General features: G+C 36.5%; 1 protein-coding gene across 8 annotated transcripts in view; it reads right to left on the bottom strand.

The window, feature by feature from the left end:
- Window positions 1–496: 496 nt before the first annotated feature.
- The window catches only part of Nek4 (NIMA related kinase 4), a 32878-nt gene continuing 17394 nt past the window's right edge, over window positions 497–15980 (bottom strand). For 5 of the 8 annotated variants that reach the window (XM_047532238.1, XM_047532233.1, XM_047532237.1 and 2 more), the window contains 9 exons: window positions 14737–15144; window positions 10471–10620; window positions 8996–9187; window positions 8234–8306; window positions 7153–7319; window positions 6102–6190; window positions 4155–4360; window positions 3368–3501; window positions 497–1100 (listed from right to left, as the gene is read on the bottom strand). In XM_047532238.1, the coding sequence (XP_047388194.1) occupies window positions 1008–1100; window positions 3368–3501; window positions 4155–4360; window positions 6102–6190; window positions 7153–7319; window positions 8234–8306; window positions 8996–9187; window positions 10471–10620; window positions 14737–15144 (1512 nt within the window). In that variant the 3' untranslated portion in view covers window positions 497–1007. The remainder of the gene's footprint in view (window positions 1101–3367; window positions 3502–4154; window positions 4361–6101; window positions 6191–7152; window positions 7320–8233; window positions 8307–8995; window positions 9188–10470; window positions 10621–14736; window positions 15145–15980) is intronic. The other 3 variants (XM_047532235.1, XM_047532234.1, XM_047532236.1) reach the window with 3 other exon arrangements.

Here is a 15980-nt window from a genome sequence, read left to right as displayed (position 1 = left end):
TAATTTTCAAAGGCACATTTTTATAGAAGCTGAAAACATCTGAAACAGTATTCATTTTTAGAGTCTCTTGAATACAGAAGTGAAAATTTACTAATCAAAACTTGATGAAAACTGTTAATAAAGGGTATGACTTATTAAACAACTAATAAAATGTGATATAAAATCCTACATTTAAAACATGGAAAGACAACCAATATCTTGATATACATGAAGACAAACTTCCAGAAACAAACATTATATACATCCTTACGTATAGCCAATATAACAAAAAAACTTCACTGATGGAGAAATAAATCTTAACAAAACTAGTAGGTGAAAACATAATGATTTACAAAACCAAAATACTTTAGATTTAATTCTTTATACCCTAAATGAGGCTCATATAAAATGAAAACATTTAAACATCAAAATGTAAAAATGGGGTAGAGTGCTTGCCTTGTAAGCACAAGGCCCTGGGTTCGATCCCCAGCACCCCCCCAAAAAAAAAAAAAAAAAAATATATATATATAAATGGGATCTAGCTCCTCAAATACTACAGAGAATTTCATTTTCTTTAAATCTATCTCTAGAATAGTGAATCAATTTTTTTCTTTTAAAAACTGCTTTTAAAATGGCAGATTTTACTGGACATATTATGTCATTTGTTTCTCTTGTTTTTATCACTATAGTACAATATAAAACTTCCAATCCAATGTTTTATGGTCCTGTTTTTAAGCTAATTAACACCTCAAAAAAATAAAGTTCTAGATATAAAATTGAAGTGGTTTAAGGCTCAGTAAACAGTAACCAAAAAAATTTTTTTCCTCATAAAAGGAATATGAGAGTCAAAGTTTTTTTTTTTTGTGAACTTGCTTCACATTACTCTGTTCTGTCCAATTGTTTTCCAGTAAGAAAAACCCAAAGATGTAAAAGGGTGATGAATGGCTTTATAACAACTGTCACAGTTTGTTTTTAAAGCCCAAATCTTTGAAAATAGGTCTTTAGATCTGGCAGATTAGAACAGATTCTCAAAATTTCACATTTTCTTCAAAAAATTTCAACTGGCGAGCTTTCACACTGTAAGTTGTATACTTTTCACCCATGTGCTCTTGTAAACGTACCTATTTTGGGAAACAAAAAGAAAATCAGTATGTAGTAGTAAAAATAGTTTCTGTAATGTTAGAAGGACTTTCATAAGCATGACACCAAAGGTAGAAACCATATGGAAAAATACTAATGGTTCTATTTACATAAAAATTTAAAAGTTCAAGGTATTTTTAAAAGTCATAACAAAAGAGCAAAGTAGGGAAAAGATTTGCAATGTTCATGCCAAAGGGTTAGTAGCATTAAATAAGGAGTTCTTAGAATCAATAAAACCCAATTATACTAAGATATCAGAATTGATAAAAACAAACTCAATCTCATACATTTACAGAATAGTAATACAGATAACAAATTAGCCAATACATAAAGTTTAATCTGCCAGGTGCGGTGGCACACCTGTAATCCCAGTGGCTAGGGAAGCTAAGGCAGGAGGACTGGGAGTTCAAAGCCAGCCTCAGCAACTTAGCAAGACCGTGTCTCTAAAAATATAAAATAGGGCTGGGGATGTGGCTCAGTGGTTAAGCACACCTGGGTTTAAAAAAAAAAAAAAGTCAACCTCATTAGTAATCAAAAAAGTACCGTATGTGAGCTAGGGTTGAGGGATATGACTTGGTGGTAGAGTGCTTGCTTGAGGCCCAGGGTTCAATCCCCAGCACCACACACACAAAAAATAAAAGTACTATGTGACTTTCAGTGTATATTAAAGCAACTCAGTAAGATTGTCTCTAAATAAAATACAAAATGGGGCTGGGGATGTGGCTCAGTGGTCAAGTGCCCCTGAGTTCGATGTTCGATCCCTGGTTCCCCCCCCCCCACCAAAAAAAAAGAAATGCTTGAAATTAAAAGAACAGTATGTTAAACAGGTATCATGCACCTCCTGATACATACAGAGGACACATGATTTTTATAATACTCCTGCTAAAAAAACATAACTTCAATCTATTCATGAGGAAACAAAAATCCAAACCAAGTGACATCTCATAAAGCACACAGGCTATATTCTTCAGTGATATCAGAATCATGAAAACCAGACATAAGTGTTCCAAATTAAAAGACATAGCCAAATATAAATGAAATCCTGATTAGCTCCACATTTCACATGACAGCATGAGGAACTCTGCAGACACCTAAGTGAAAGTGGTGAACATTATTTTAAAAATCATATGTCTAGAAATGATCCTAGGGCATACAGCATATGAAGAAATTTATTCAAGAAAATTTTAAATCTGTAAGAACAGTATGTGAATCAAGACCAACCACCATTTCCCTCTCCCAGCCTAGTGCAACCAAAACTATTATAGACTGGTGAAGCCAAGAACACAGGCCTCTTTCCCAGCAGCTCCCTGTTGAAAGGCTATAGCTTCCTGGGATGTGCAGGACATTAGCATATCTCATGCTACTGCCTGTTGAGGCCAAAATTCAGGAAAGTACAGCCATGAAGCAGGAGCTCTTCTGCCCAGCCCAGAAGACCAGAGGCTAGTGCCTCATCCCACTCCTACTCCCAAGTGTACATCCAAAAAAAAAAAAAAAAAAACCCACACGAAGAAGTTCACAGCAGCATTATTCATGAAGTATTCCACAAAAAGTAGAAACTACCCAAATGTCTACAATGAATATATAATGAAATATTATTTGGCCACATGAAGTAATAAAGTCCTGATACATACTACAACATGGATAAATTTTGAAGACATTATGCTAAATGAAAGAAGCAAAATAAACAACCACAAATTTTCTTATGACCCCATTTATCTTTTTTTTTCTTTTTTGAGGAGGGGACCAGGGATTGAACTCAGGGACACTTGACCACTAAGCCATATCCCCAGCCCCACTTTGTATTTTATTTAGAGACAGTCTCACTGAGTTGCTTAGCACTTCACTTTTGCTGAGGCTGGCTTTGAACTTGTGATCCTCCTGCCTCAGTCTCCCAAGCCGCTGGGATTACAGGCATGTGGCCACCATGCCCGTCTCTTATGACCCCATTTATATGAGTTTTCCAGAATAGGCAAATCTATATACAGAGAAAAATATTCATTGTTGCTTAGGGTGTTGGGATTTAGGAGACAATGGGGAATGATTGCTAACAGGTACAGGGATTCTTTGGGGTAATGAAATGCTCTAACAAAGATTGTGGTGATGATTGTACAACTCTGTGAACACATTAAAAACTATTGAAATGTATACTTTTAAGTAGGTAAATTGTATGGAATATGAATTACAGATCAGAAAGTTGCTAAGCAAATTTTATAACATAAGCAGTTTGAAACAGCTATAAGACACTTACCTCTCTCTCCAATTCATCCTCCTCTTCTAAAAGATCATATACCTGCTCTAAAAGCTGAACTCCCAAGCCCCTGATGACATCCGCTCTCAAGACTTCAACTATTCTCCTGATCTTTTCAGAACCCGGCATGACAGCTAAAAAGCAATGACAAAAACAGGAAATAAATACACACTTTCAATACTACGAGAACAACACAACAGCTCAATGTTTTTTAAAAAACTCTTGTTAGGCATGTGGTACACACCTAAAATCCCAGCAACTCAGGAGACTGAGGTAGGATTACAAATTCGAGGCCAGCCTTTAGGATTAAAGGTAATATGCCAACAGCACAATCGGGAAACTGAGGAAGGAAGATTGTGAGTTCAAGGCCAACTGGGCACCTTAACTATAACTCAGTGGTAGAATATCAAAATAAAATTTAAAAAAGGTATGGGGATGTAGTTCAGTGGTAGAGCACCTCTGGATTTAGTCCCTAATACTGAAAAAGCAATAACAAAAACAAAAAATTTATATATGAATTAAGCTTCATGTCTCACTACCATCTCCTAAAAAGAACATTAACTGTCTAACTTGAAGAAAATTCATACAGAAATTCCATAATGTTCATAAGAGTTACTGGGTTAGTTACATTTATTTTTAAAAATTAATTTTCATGCAACTTTTCAAGTTTATCTGTTGCATGAAATGAGGTTACCTTTTTATGGTGATATCTAAATGAAATTTTGAAAAAAAACAATTTATAAGTAAACACATTTACTAGTTTGCTGTAAAAGAATAAACTGATCACCTGAAGGCAGCTCTTTAAATTGGAGTTCCTCTGTCTCTTCTGCAACTTTTCCATGAAGCACCAGCGTGTCCCGATACTTTCGATGAAGTTTGAATTCTGACACTGGATTTGGTGATGGGAGATCTTCACAGCTCTCTTTAGAATCCAATTTAAGGGTCTCAGTCATCAATTGTACCAAGTCACTCATTTCATTTGTATGACTTTTCCTGAAAAAAAAAAAAAAAATTCCCTTGTTATTTACTTGACTTTATGAGAATTTTTCATTAAAAGTTAGACACAGCCAGGCACAGTGGTGCACACCTGTAATCCCAGTGACTTGGAAGGCTGAGGCAGAAGGATCACAAGTTCCAGGTCAGCCTGGGCAACTTGGTGAGACCCTATCTCAAAAATAAAAAGAATTGAGGATGTGGCTGGATGGTAGAGTACTGCTGGGTTCAATCCCCAATACCACCACCCCACCCCACCATACACGGAAAGTTAGATGCAATATGACATTTAGGGAGTTCTGCTTCCTAATGTCCACATAAGCTCATACCTACTGACCTTTCCACAAAAATAACTATAAATTCCTTGTAATATTAAAAAATCAACAATAACAAAAATAAAAAATTCATATATGAAATGGAGAATGAACAAAATTTGCAGGCAGAGTCTAGAAGAGTTGACACTTTTTAGCCTAAGGGCAGTCATAAGTAGCACAGAGCACAAAAGAAAACCCACAGTCTTTCTGGCCTGCAGAACCAAAGGACAGAGTTGAAGATAACCACGCCAGTAGGAAATAAGAGCGGAATCTTGGAAAGGAGAGGACCTGAAAGAAACAGCCCTAGATTCTGCCCAGACATTCTGCCCCACTTCCAAGTAACTTTAACTACATCCAAATACAAAGCTCAAGAATTCCTAAAGAGGGCTGGGGTTTTAACGCAGTGGTGGAACATCTGTCTAGCATGTGTGAGGCACTGGATTAGATCCTCAGCATCACAACTAAAAAGAAAAAAAAAAAAAATACAGAAATACTAGCCCCCAATGGGATAAATTCACAGGGTCTGGCATCTAGTCAAAAATTCCACAAATGCAGAGAAGCAGGAAAACATCACCTATTTGAGAAAAGAAAAAAATTGGTTAATAGAAACAGACCCAGAAGTGATACAAGTGACAGAATTAGGAGTTGAGGACATTAAAGTAGTTATTATAAATATATTCCAGATAGCCATGGTGGAGGAAAACAAATTAAGGAGAGTCATAGAAGATATAAAGAACACCCAAATAAAACTTTTTTTTTTTTTTTTGGCAATTCTGGGATTGAACCCAGAGTAATCTACCATTGAGCTACATCCCCAGTGCTTTTTATTTTGAAATAGGTTCTCCCTAAGTAGCCCAGGCTGGCCTATAATTTGCAATCCTCCTGCCTCAGAATCCCCAGTCACTTGGACTACAGGTGTGTGCCACAGCATCCAGCCCAAATCAAATTCTAGAGATGAAAAATACAATGTGTTAATGGGATAGGATTAACAGATTAGACAGCATAGAAGGAAAAAGATTAGTGAAAGGTATAGCAACAGAATCTATGAAAAATGAAACAAAAAAGAAGTAAAAAGAATGGACAGTGCATCAGTGAGCTGTTGGACAACTTTAAGTAGTCCAATATATATGTAATTAGAATCCCAAGAGGATGAGAGGAGGTCCAAAAAAATTTTGAAGAAATAATGGCTAAAACTTTTCAAAATGTGATGAAAACTATAAACTCAGAGATTTAAAAAGATATCCTGTAAGAATTCTGAATGAAAATTAGATGTGTTCATAGAAGAAATAATTTTAGCTCTAGCATGTACCATAAACCATTTGTGATATCAATGAGAGTACTCTAGGTCAAATACCACTGTAAATGTACATTTAGGATAATTCAATCAGAAAGAGTTTCTGGAGGGAGACAGAAAAGTAAGAACTTACCCTTCCCTGGAATCCCCATCTGACTTATCGGTTGAACTTGTAGAAGAACTTAACTCATCTTCAGACAGGCAATGAATCAGTTTCCTTTCCTATTAATGTTTGGGAAAAAAATAAAATTCCACATAAAAACACAATTAGAATGTTAATACATTAAACAGTCTTATATGCAACGACTAGACCCAAAATATTCCTACATGCAATTTAATAGGAGAAACAGATATAAAAATTGAAGTAACTTTGATGCCCCATGAAGTTCACAAGTGAAGCCTAAGGAACATCAATAGGTGAAGTTTTACAAGACCTTGAGGACTCTGTGAAGAAATCCCCTCTACAGAGAAAAGTGAAGGACTAATTCTAGTGTCTCAACTCCCAAGCAGAAGGCTTGTCCCATAAAAAATGTTGACATTTTTAAACTAGGTAGAATGCCACCTAAATCAAGGCAATTTCAGCTTGCTCACATATGAGATCTTTACAGTGCTTTAAAGGATTACCTGATATAGTTAACACAAACCTCACAACTTTGGGAACTGGAGATGGCAGCATCAATTAATGAAATAATAAATGATATTGTTACAGAAACAACACCTTGATTATTTTCAAAGGGCAAGATAAATTAATCCCCAGGGTACTACACAGAAAGGTGAACATGGGTTAGCCACTCTGCCCATTTGGCCACCAGATGGTGTCCCTACCTCATCCATAAGCAAGAAGGTAAACTAAAGTGGCACAAACAGAACACTGAGGAATGTTGATTAACAAATGAAATTAAAATCTAGTCACACAGTTGGGTATTATATTGGTAACATTGCAGAATAAGGAAAGTATTGAGTAGTGGAAGCTCTTAGGAAGTCTTGTGTTAAATATTACCTAAGAAAGACTTTTAACTACACAGCCAATTGTTTGGAAGAATGCCTGAAAACTATACCCTTAATGGGTCAAAAATATCCTTTTAATTATCATTTATCAGTTCCTTTCTTTATCCAGAGAGAAAAGGTATAACTTAACCAGCCCAGTCCCTGAAATAAATGGAGCCAACATTTAAAAGGTTTACTGTATTAGGATTCCCACACGCAGACATGTCCAATTTTCCCCTTTGGAGGGTGCAAGGCACCTGGGTGATGCTGCAGTCAGAAGAGAACTGTCGGGCAGGGATGGGTTGGCTTTCCTGCTGCAGTTTCCCTGGCCCCGGTGCACTCAGAGACGGTCTCACTGAAGGGCCTGAAAAAATGAACACCCCCAGCAAATGTTTTTGGTGGGCTGGTATCAACTGAAGAGGGCTTTGCCCTGGATACAGAAGATAACCCAGAAAGAGCCAGCCAGAAATAACTCAAACAGAATATTCATCATTGCTCTTGTGTCTTGTGTCAGTTCAAACCTTAGTTCCAGGTTTACCAGCTCTGTGACCTTGGGCAAGTTACTTAACCCCTCAGAACTTCAGTTTTTTTCCCCTGGCAAAAAAAAGGGGGGATAATGCTGCATATCTTTGCCGATTACTATAAATATGAAATGAGATAATGCCCTTAGATATTTACTATTATGCCAGAGACACAGTTAGCATTCAATAAATGGAAACTGCTAATATTATTTAGATAACAGTAATAGGAATGTTAACAGCCCTGAGCCCAGGGCAGCACCATTCTCCTGGCTTCCTCTCTGTTCCTGAGAAAAGAGTACATCTCTGACCAGCACACTTTGGACATGGGAACAATTTGACCATTCACTTGATTTCCAGCCTGAAATCTCCCAGGAGTGACTGCCACTCACAGCCCTCTTGTTCTTAATATCTTCTATCTCTATGTGTTCCAGATTCGACAGCCTATGACTTTTTTATCTCTTTCCACAATTTTTATTAGTGCATTATAGTTATAATGATAGGATTTGTTTTTACATATCCATACAAGCACACAATATAACAATATAATTTGGCCAATATCATTCCCCAGCACTCCCTTTCTTCCCCACCTCTCACTTCCCATGATGATTTTTTTTTAAAAGAATAAGAAACTTTAAAAACTCTTAAATTTCCCAAATGGATTACTGCTGCTTGAAAGTCTTAACACCTCACAATCAGAACCAGTGCAATGCCCAGAAGCCAAGCCATAACTGCCATTTAGATGAAGAAAAGAGGTCACCTTCACCTGAGGGGAACATCTCTTCCTGGGACTGCTTTAATCGCCTCCTTTCTCGGGCTGATAATGGTCGATCCTTTAAAAGAAAGTCACAGAGTCATTTCCATTCCTATTCACTGTTCTTGTAAAACCTATACTACAATGCATGACTTGCCTTAAAGAAAAAGGGCTTGCACTGGACTTTAAAGGAGAGTCCACTGGAAACCTATCCACCTCTCAAGGAATGATCACACCCTCATTTCTGGGACATGATCATTTTTGGAAAGGCAAAAAGGGACTTTTTGTATTTGGAATCTTAAATTCAGAATTTACATGGTATCCTTAACTAACTGGAAGTGACTATTTCTTAAACCACAGAATTTGTCCATTTCAATCAAAGCTTTTGCTGAGAATCACAAATCTGTCCCAGGGTTTGGCAAAAAAGCAGGGCTAAGATGCTTTAATGAAAAACTTCACAATATGTGGAGGAGCTGGGTGTGGTGGCACACACCTGTAATCCCAGCGACTCAGAAGGCTGAGGCAGGAGGATCACAAGTTCACGGTCAGTCTCAGCAACTTAGTGAGGCCCTCAGGAACTTAGTGAGAACTTGTCTCAAAATAAAAAATTTAAAAAGGAGGGCGGGGTGTTGGGGATGTGTCTCAGTGGTTAAGCACCCCTGAGTTCAATTCCTGGTACTGAAAAAATAAAAAAAAAATAGGTGCAGGATTTTATAACCAAAAAGCTTTAAAAGTTTTTTAAAATATCCAACATATATTCCCACAAACCTTTTTTTTTTCCGTGTATATGTATTCCTGGGGATTCCCACAAATCTTTGATAACATCTCACTGCTTCTTGAACTGCTCACAGACCCAGTGACCATTCTACTTTGGTTTACAGCATTTTGTTGTGTTGATATGATAGCCACTTTTCCAACAGTGGGATGAGAAGGCAAAAGTTGAGGAGGTGCCTGTTGGAACTAAATTAATTTAAAGGGAAAGAGTATCAGTTTTATATATGGCACCTCCCAAGTTTCCCTACTGGAAAGTTTCCTATTTATTTGTCAGTAGTTTGCCCTTAATAACTTCAAAACATTGCATTATTTTTCTTGTTGTTTCTTAAAGAGATTCTGTCAAAAGTGAATAACTAAGAAGTTTATGGAGAATGGTACCTATGGAAGTTACTTTAAGTAGAGAGGTATTAACAAGATAGTGTGCAGAGAATGAAGGAAGAATCGTACATCAACATAACAAGAAGGGCTCAAAGATTTACCCATGTTAGCCTGTTCCTTTAACTCTCAAAATGACCTATCTGTCTTTACTAGGGAAGACAAACATCCTCACTGTATTTCCAACTTACTGATATTTGAAAACTCATGGTAAGCATCTTATCCTTGCTCCCTGCTCCTTCCCAGTACTGGGGATTGAACCCAGAGAGGATCTACCACTAAGCTACATTCCCAGCCCTTTTTTATTTTATTTTGAGACAGAGTCTTGAAGCCAGAATTAAGGACAGGCAGTTAGCATAGAACAGGTGATTGGGTCTGATGGAGAAAATGGAGGCTGATTTGAGTCAGGTTAGTTGGAAACTGTCCCTGGGAAATTGGAATGTTCCAATCTCCAGTCCTTTGATACCACTCCTCCCAAGAAGGTTGTTGATGAAGGAACTCCTGAGCAGTCAGAGAGCAACACCCCCTGGGCTGCCCACCTCCCTTCCTGCCTAGCACTACACCCAGGCCCTTCCAGACTAGCTGCTCACCTCACCCCACACCCCAGCCATTCCACTGACATCTCCCAGTCACTATGCAGGATGGGGGGAAATGAACAACATAAGGGAGAAGAATGCAGGAGAACAAAGGAAACTTTAGTTTATAAAAGGGGCAGGGTACTCTCACTTCTTAGGATACCAGAATACCAGCCATGGCCCCCTTCTCCCTCCTGGGAAAAGTCTTTCAATAAAACCTGCTTTATATGCTCGCCTTGGCGTGCTTCTCTAATGTTCAAACTTCAACATTTGAGGAAGCAGAACCGATAACCGGCGATTATCAGTCTCACTAAATTGCCCAGGCTGACCTAGAACTTCCAATCCTCCTGCCTCAGCCTTCTGAGTAGCTGGGATTACAGGTGTCCACCACTGCACCCAGCTACTCCTTGTATTTCTTATGCGCGTTTTTGGCCACTGTTAATTGATTTAAATAGAAATGAAGCTTCCCAGAGTCTTGTCTCCTAAACATCATAGCACTGCAAAGAGATCTCTGCTGACCTGGCTCTTTCCCCCACTGTGTTCAGTCTGTTCTCTTTTCTTCTGCCGTCGATGTCGAGACAGGGAAGGTTCAGATCCAGAGTTGTGTGGCTGTAAACCTGCATGGATTGTGCCCTGTTTCTCCATAATACATTCACCACCAAGTTGATCCTTAAAAGCAATTAAACAAACATACAAAAAAGAACCTCACAGAATAATGAAATAGTCTTCTAAACTTCAAATGGCCAAATACCTACTTTTGAAATTGCAAAATGAAAATGAAAAGGAGCTCTCTTTCTCAAAATGAATGCTTATTTACAGTGCGACAGGCAAAGACAAAATGCTGGCATCATCCAAATATTCTGGATTCTTTTTCTCTTGCTCCAAATAAAAAGTATTGTTTTAATTAAATTACTCAAATTGTGATTAACCTGATACTACTTACCTTTGATTCAGTTAAAAAAAACTTCATCAATCCCCAGCACCACAAAAAACAAACAAACAAAAAAAACATAACTTTTAATAGGTTTTCTATTCCAAAAAATGAACAAATGTTCTGAATGGAATCCCATTTGATTTAATATACATTTACTCCCCAAGTAAACATTAGTTATTTGGATACATACTAAAATGTACAAAGAAAAGAGTAGTAAACTTAGAGTCAGATGGAATTAAATGTGAGAAACCTAATCTCCCTGAGCCTGGTTTCCTCACCTAAAAATGGGTTCTGATCACTGCCCCTACCCCACAATATTATACAACTGTGCCTTGATATTTGTGGGGGATCAGTTCCAAGAACTCCTGCAGACACCAAACTCCTCAGATGTTCAAGTCCCTTATATAAAATGGCATAGTATTTGCACATAATCTATGCATATCCTCCCAAATACTTTGTCATCTCTAGATTACTTATACGGTCTAATACAATGTAAATGTTGTGTAATACTGATTGTTTAGGGAGTAATAAGAAGGAAAAGGTTTGTATGTGTTCAGTAGAGATGCAATTTTTCTTTTTCCAAATATTTTCAATCTGTGGTTGGTTGAACCCATAGGTGTGCAACCTGTGGATATGGAAGGCTGACTATATTATTGTTTGAGGTCAGCTGAAAGCAATTAGAACTATGTCTGGCACATAGATACTCAAAAAATGGGCACATAGATACTCAAAAAATGGGAGCTATCAGTGGCAGTAGTATGATAAATTCCTTTTAAGTTGTAACAATCACTGAAGACTTAATATTTGATATAGATAGCTGATTTTAGAAACTAATCTATAAATCTTAAAACAGATTCTTATATTTATTTAAAAATGTTTAAACTATCAGAATATCTATGTTTTCAAGATGGACACTAGTAACTGAATATAATTCAACCAACACATTTTTACCAAGAGACTACTGTGTGGTACATTTTAGACCATTATAATAACTTAGACCATTATTATTTTAGGACATTATCATTAAAACGACATTTTTAGGTCTCTGGCAAATGCAAAATTATGGATAACTTGTGAATTTTTTCAAGAGTATATCTAATACTAGAGACATAAATGATTAATTTTACATTACTACATAATAATTAGTTGAACAAAGAGACAAAGGTACTAAACAACAAATGACCCAATTCTGAAAAAAGAAAGGAAAAAAGAAAGAAAGAAAGAAAGATTGATTGATTTCTTTATTGGTGATTAAGTATAGGGTATTCTGAAAAAAGATTATGTATGTCCAAGAATTACAGGAACAAATGACTCAAGGTGCTTCTCCATGAAATCCATAAAAAAAATTATCCCACTTTATAAAGAAGAAAAAACAACAAATCAATAGGGGAAATACTGGACATAATTCTCTCAAAGCAATAAAAACAATCTGCTCTAAACACCTGGTGTAAGAAACAGATTTGATCAGAAATAAGACAAGAATACTGACTTTCACCACTTCTGATTCAACATGTACTAGAAGTTTTAGGCAGGGCAATCAGGCAAGAAATGGAAATAAAAGGAATTCAGATTGGAAAGAAGTGAATCTGTATCTCTATTTGCAGATCACATGATATTCAGAAAATCCTAAGGAGTCAAAAAAAAAAAAAACCAAAAAACCCCACAATTATCAGAACCAATAAACAAGTTGGGCATGGTGGTACAAGCCTGTAATCCCAGCAACTCAGAAGGCTGAGGCAGGAAGATTGCAAGTCTGAGGCCAGCCTCAGCAACTTGGTGAGACTCTGCCTCAAAAATAAATAAAAAAGGAGGACTGGAGATGTAGCTTGGTGGTAAAGCACCCTTGGGTTCAATTCCCAGCACCAACAAAACAAAACCAAATAAACAGACAAGTTAAGCAAGATTGTAGAATACAAGATCAATTCTTCCACATACTAGCAATGAACAATCCAAAAACTAAAGTATGAAAAATAATTCCTTTTACAACAGCATCAAAAAACAAAATACTTAGAAATAAATATAACAAAATAAGTTCAAGAAACTGAAAACAATAAATATCACTGAAAAAAATTACAGAAGACCTAAATAAATGGAAGGTACATTTAGATAACAAAATTCTGCAAATGATCCTCAGATTCAAAATAACCCCTATCAAAATCCCAGCATGTTTTGCAGAATTTGTCAGGATAATCTTAAAATGCATAAGGAAATGCAGAGAGAATCCAAAATAACCAAAACAATTTTTAAACATACGAATAAAGTGGAGGGCTGGGGTTGTGGCTCAGTGGTAGAGCACTCGCCTAGTATGTGTAAAGCACTGGGTTTGTTTCTCAGCACCACATATAAATAAATAAATAAATAAAAATAAAGGTCCATCAACAACTAAAAACTATTGAAAAAAAGACCTAAAAAAAAGAATAAAGTGGAAGATTCACGCTTTGTGATTTTAATATTTACTATAAAGCCATGATAATTAAGACATGTTGATAGATATATATATCAATTGAAGTCTAGAAATAAACCCTTCCAATTTATACTCTATTTTCAACAAGAGTGACAAGACAATCTGATATAAAATAATGAAGTTGAATTCCTTCCTATTACCCACATGAACTCTATATGGATTACAGACCTAAATTAAGAGCTAAAAGTATACATTTAGGAGGAAACATAGGAGTACATCTTCGTGACACCAAAAGCACAAATAACAAAAGAAATCGTAGACAAAATTCAATGTCAGGAAAATTAAAAACGTCCATGTGTCAAAGGATGATATCAAGAAAGTGAAAAGACAACTCACAGAATGGGAAATAGCATTTTTAAATCTTTTTTTTTTTTTTTTTTTTTTTGCGGTGCTGGGGATTGAACCCAGGGGCCTTGTGCTTGCAAGGCAAGCACTCTACCAACTGAGCTATCTCCCCAGCCCGCATTTTTAAATCTTTTACCTGATAAGAACTGGTATCTAGAATAGGTAAAGAATTCTTCCAAATAAACTAATTAAAATTGGCCGAGGATCTGAAGATTATTTCTCCAAAGGAAGCACATAAATAGCCAATAAACATACGAAAAGATGTTCAATATCATTAGTCATTAAGGAGATGGATATCAAAACCACAGTAAGATACTGCTGCACACCCAGCAGGATGACTGGGATCAAAATGGACAACAATGTAGTAAGAACATAGATAAAATGGAATTCCCACATACTACTACTGGGAAATAAAATAACATCATTGCTTTGGAAATCAGTTTTATAGTTCCTCAAGAAGTTAAGAGTCAGTATATGACCCAGTAGTAATTCCAATCCTAGATTTATATCCAACAGAATTGAAAAACACACCTCCATATAAAAAATGTACATCAATGTTCACAGCAGCAGCATCCATAATAGCCAAAAAGCATGAGCAACTCAAAACATTCAACTGATGAACAGTCACATAAAATATCATAGATACATACAGGGGAATTTATTTGGCAATAAAAAGACTGGTACATGCTATAGGCTTCTCATGGATAAACCTTGAAAACACTGTGCTAAGTAAAAGAAGCCAGACATGAAAGGTCAAAGGTATATAATTCTAAGAAATGCTCAATTCATAGGAACAAATGTTGCCAAAGAGTGGGGACAAGGAAGAATAGAGAGTGACCACTGCTTGGGTGTTGGTATTGGATACAGGCTTTTTGGCTTTTTTTTTTTTTTTTTTTTTTGGCCAGGTAATGAAAATACCCCTCTAAGTTTAAACTGGAACACAAAATAACTGATTTTCCTGACAACTAGAGCATACCCACAGTGTTGAAACCACACTTTCCAGTCCTCTTTCTGAAACTGTCTCCTAGTGCATAGTACTCACCTGGTCCTTTGGCTTTGAGTCTTTGTTTAGAGGCTGCAACAGCTTCACTGGTTCACTCCCTTCCCCACTGCCACTATCAGAGGACAATGTGGGAATCGGGCTTTCAGGATGAGCAGTAGATTTAGCATTATCCTGAAGACTTTCCTCCTTCACTTGAGAAATACTGCCTTTACCTTCATGCTCACTAGAGACATCTAAGAGTCTTGGTTGATTCTTCTGAACTAGGCCATCATTCATGGAGTCTCTTCTTTCTGCAGGTAAGATGTCAATATTTACCCTACTGATTGTGGCTAGTGACTCTGCAGTATTGCTCATGTCCAGTTTGCCAGTGTGGTCTTTCAGACCAGCAGGTGGTTTCAAGGGATCAATGACCACTGGTTTCTTTTGCAACAAACATTTATCTTCACTCTGAGCAAAAAGATGTTTTCAAATTATTATAGGACTCTTGGACACACCAAATATAAAAATTAACTCAAAATTGAATAATATATTCCTCTAAAAGTTAAACACAGAAATACCATGACTTGCCCCAGAACTACCGTATTACTAGCAATTTCATTCCTATATCCATACTCCAAAGAACTAAAAGCAGGGATTCAAGTAGATATTCTAGTAGTATTATTCAAAATAGCCAAAATAAGGAAACAACCCAATATCAATCAGTAGATGATGGATGACCATAATACGGCATATACATACAATAGAATATTATTTAGCCTTTAAAAGGGAGGGAATTCTAACACATGCTATAATAAAGATGAACCTGAAAATACACCAAGTGGAAAAAGCCAGATGCAAAAAGACAAAATATTATATAATGATTCTACTTATATAAAATATCTAGAATAGGCAAATTCAATAGAGACAGAGAGTAGATGAGAGGTCACCAGGGTCTGGGGATGGAAGAACAGAGAGTTACTGCTTAATAGGTACACAGTTTCTGTTTGGAATAATGAAAAGATTTTGGAAGATATTGGTGATAGTTATAAGACATTGTGAATGTAATTAAGGACACTGAGCTGCATGATTTAAAATGGTTAAAATGCTGCTGTAGCCAAAAAAAAAAAAAAAAAAAAAGTTACAAAGTGCTCAAATGGGACTTATTCCTGGAATGCAAGGATTACTCACATCAAAATCCATCAATATAATACGCCACATGAACAGAATGAAGGGGAAAAAACTACATCGCCATCTCAATTGATGCAGAAAATGCATTTGACAAAATTCAACACCCTTTCATGGAA

Source organism: Sciurus carolinensis, chromosome 17 (genome assembly GCF_902686445.1).
Source record: "Sciurus carolinensis chromosome 17, mSciCar1.2, whole genome shotgun sequence".
Classification (NCBI taxonomy): Eukaryota; Metazoa; Chordata; class Mammalia; order Rodentia; family Sciuridae; genus Sciurus; species Sciurus carolinensis.
Note: the sequence above shows the minus strand (reverse complement) of the source record. Positions and strands in the feature narration are given on the sequence as shown.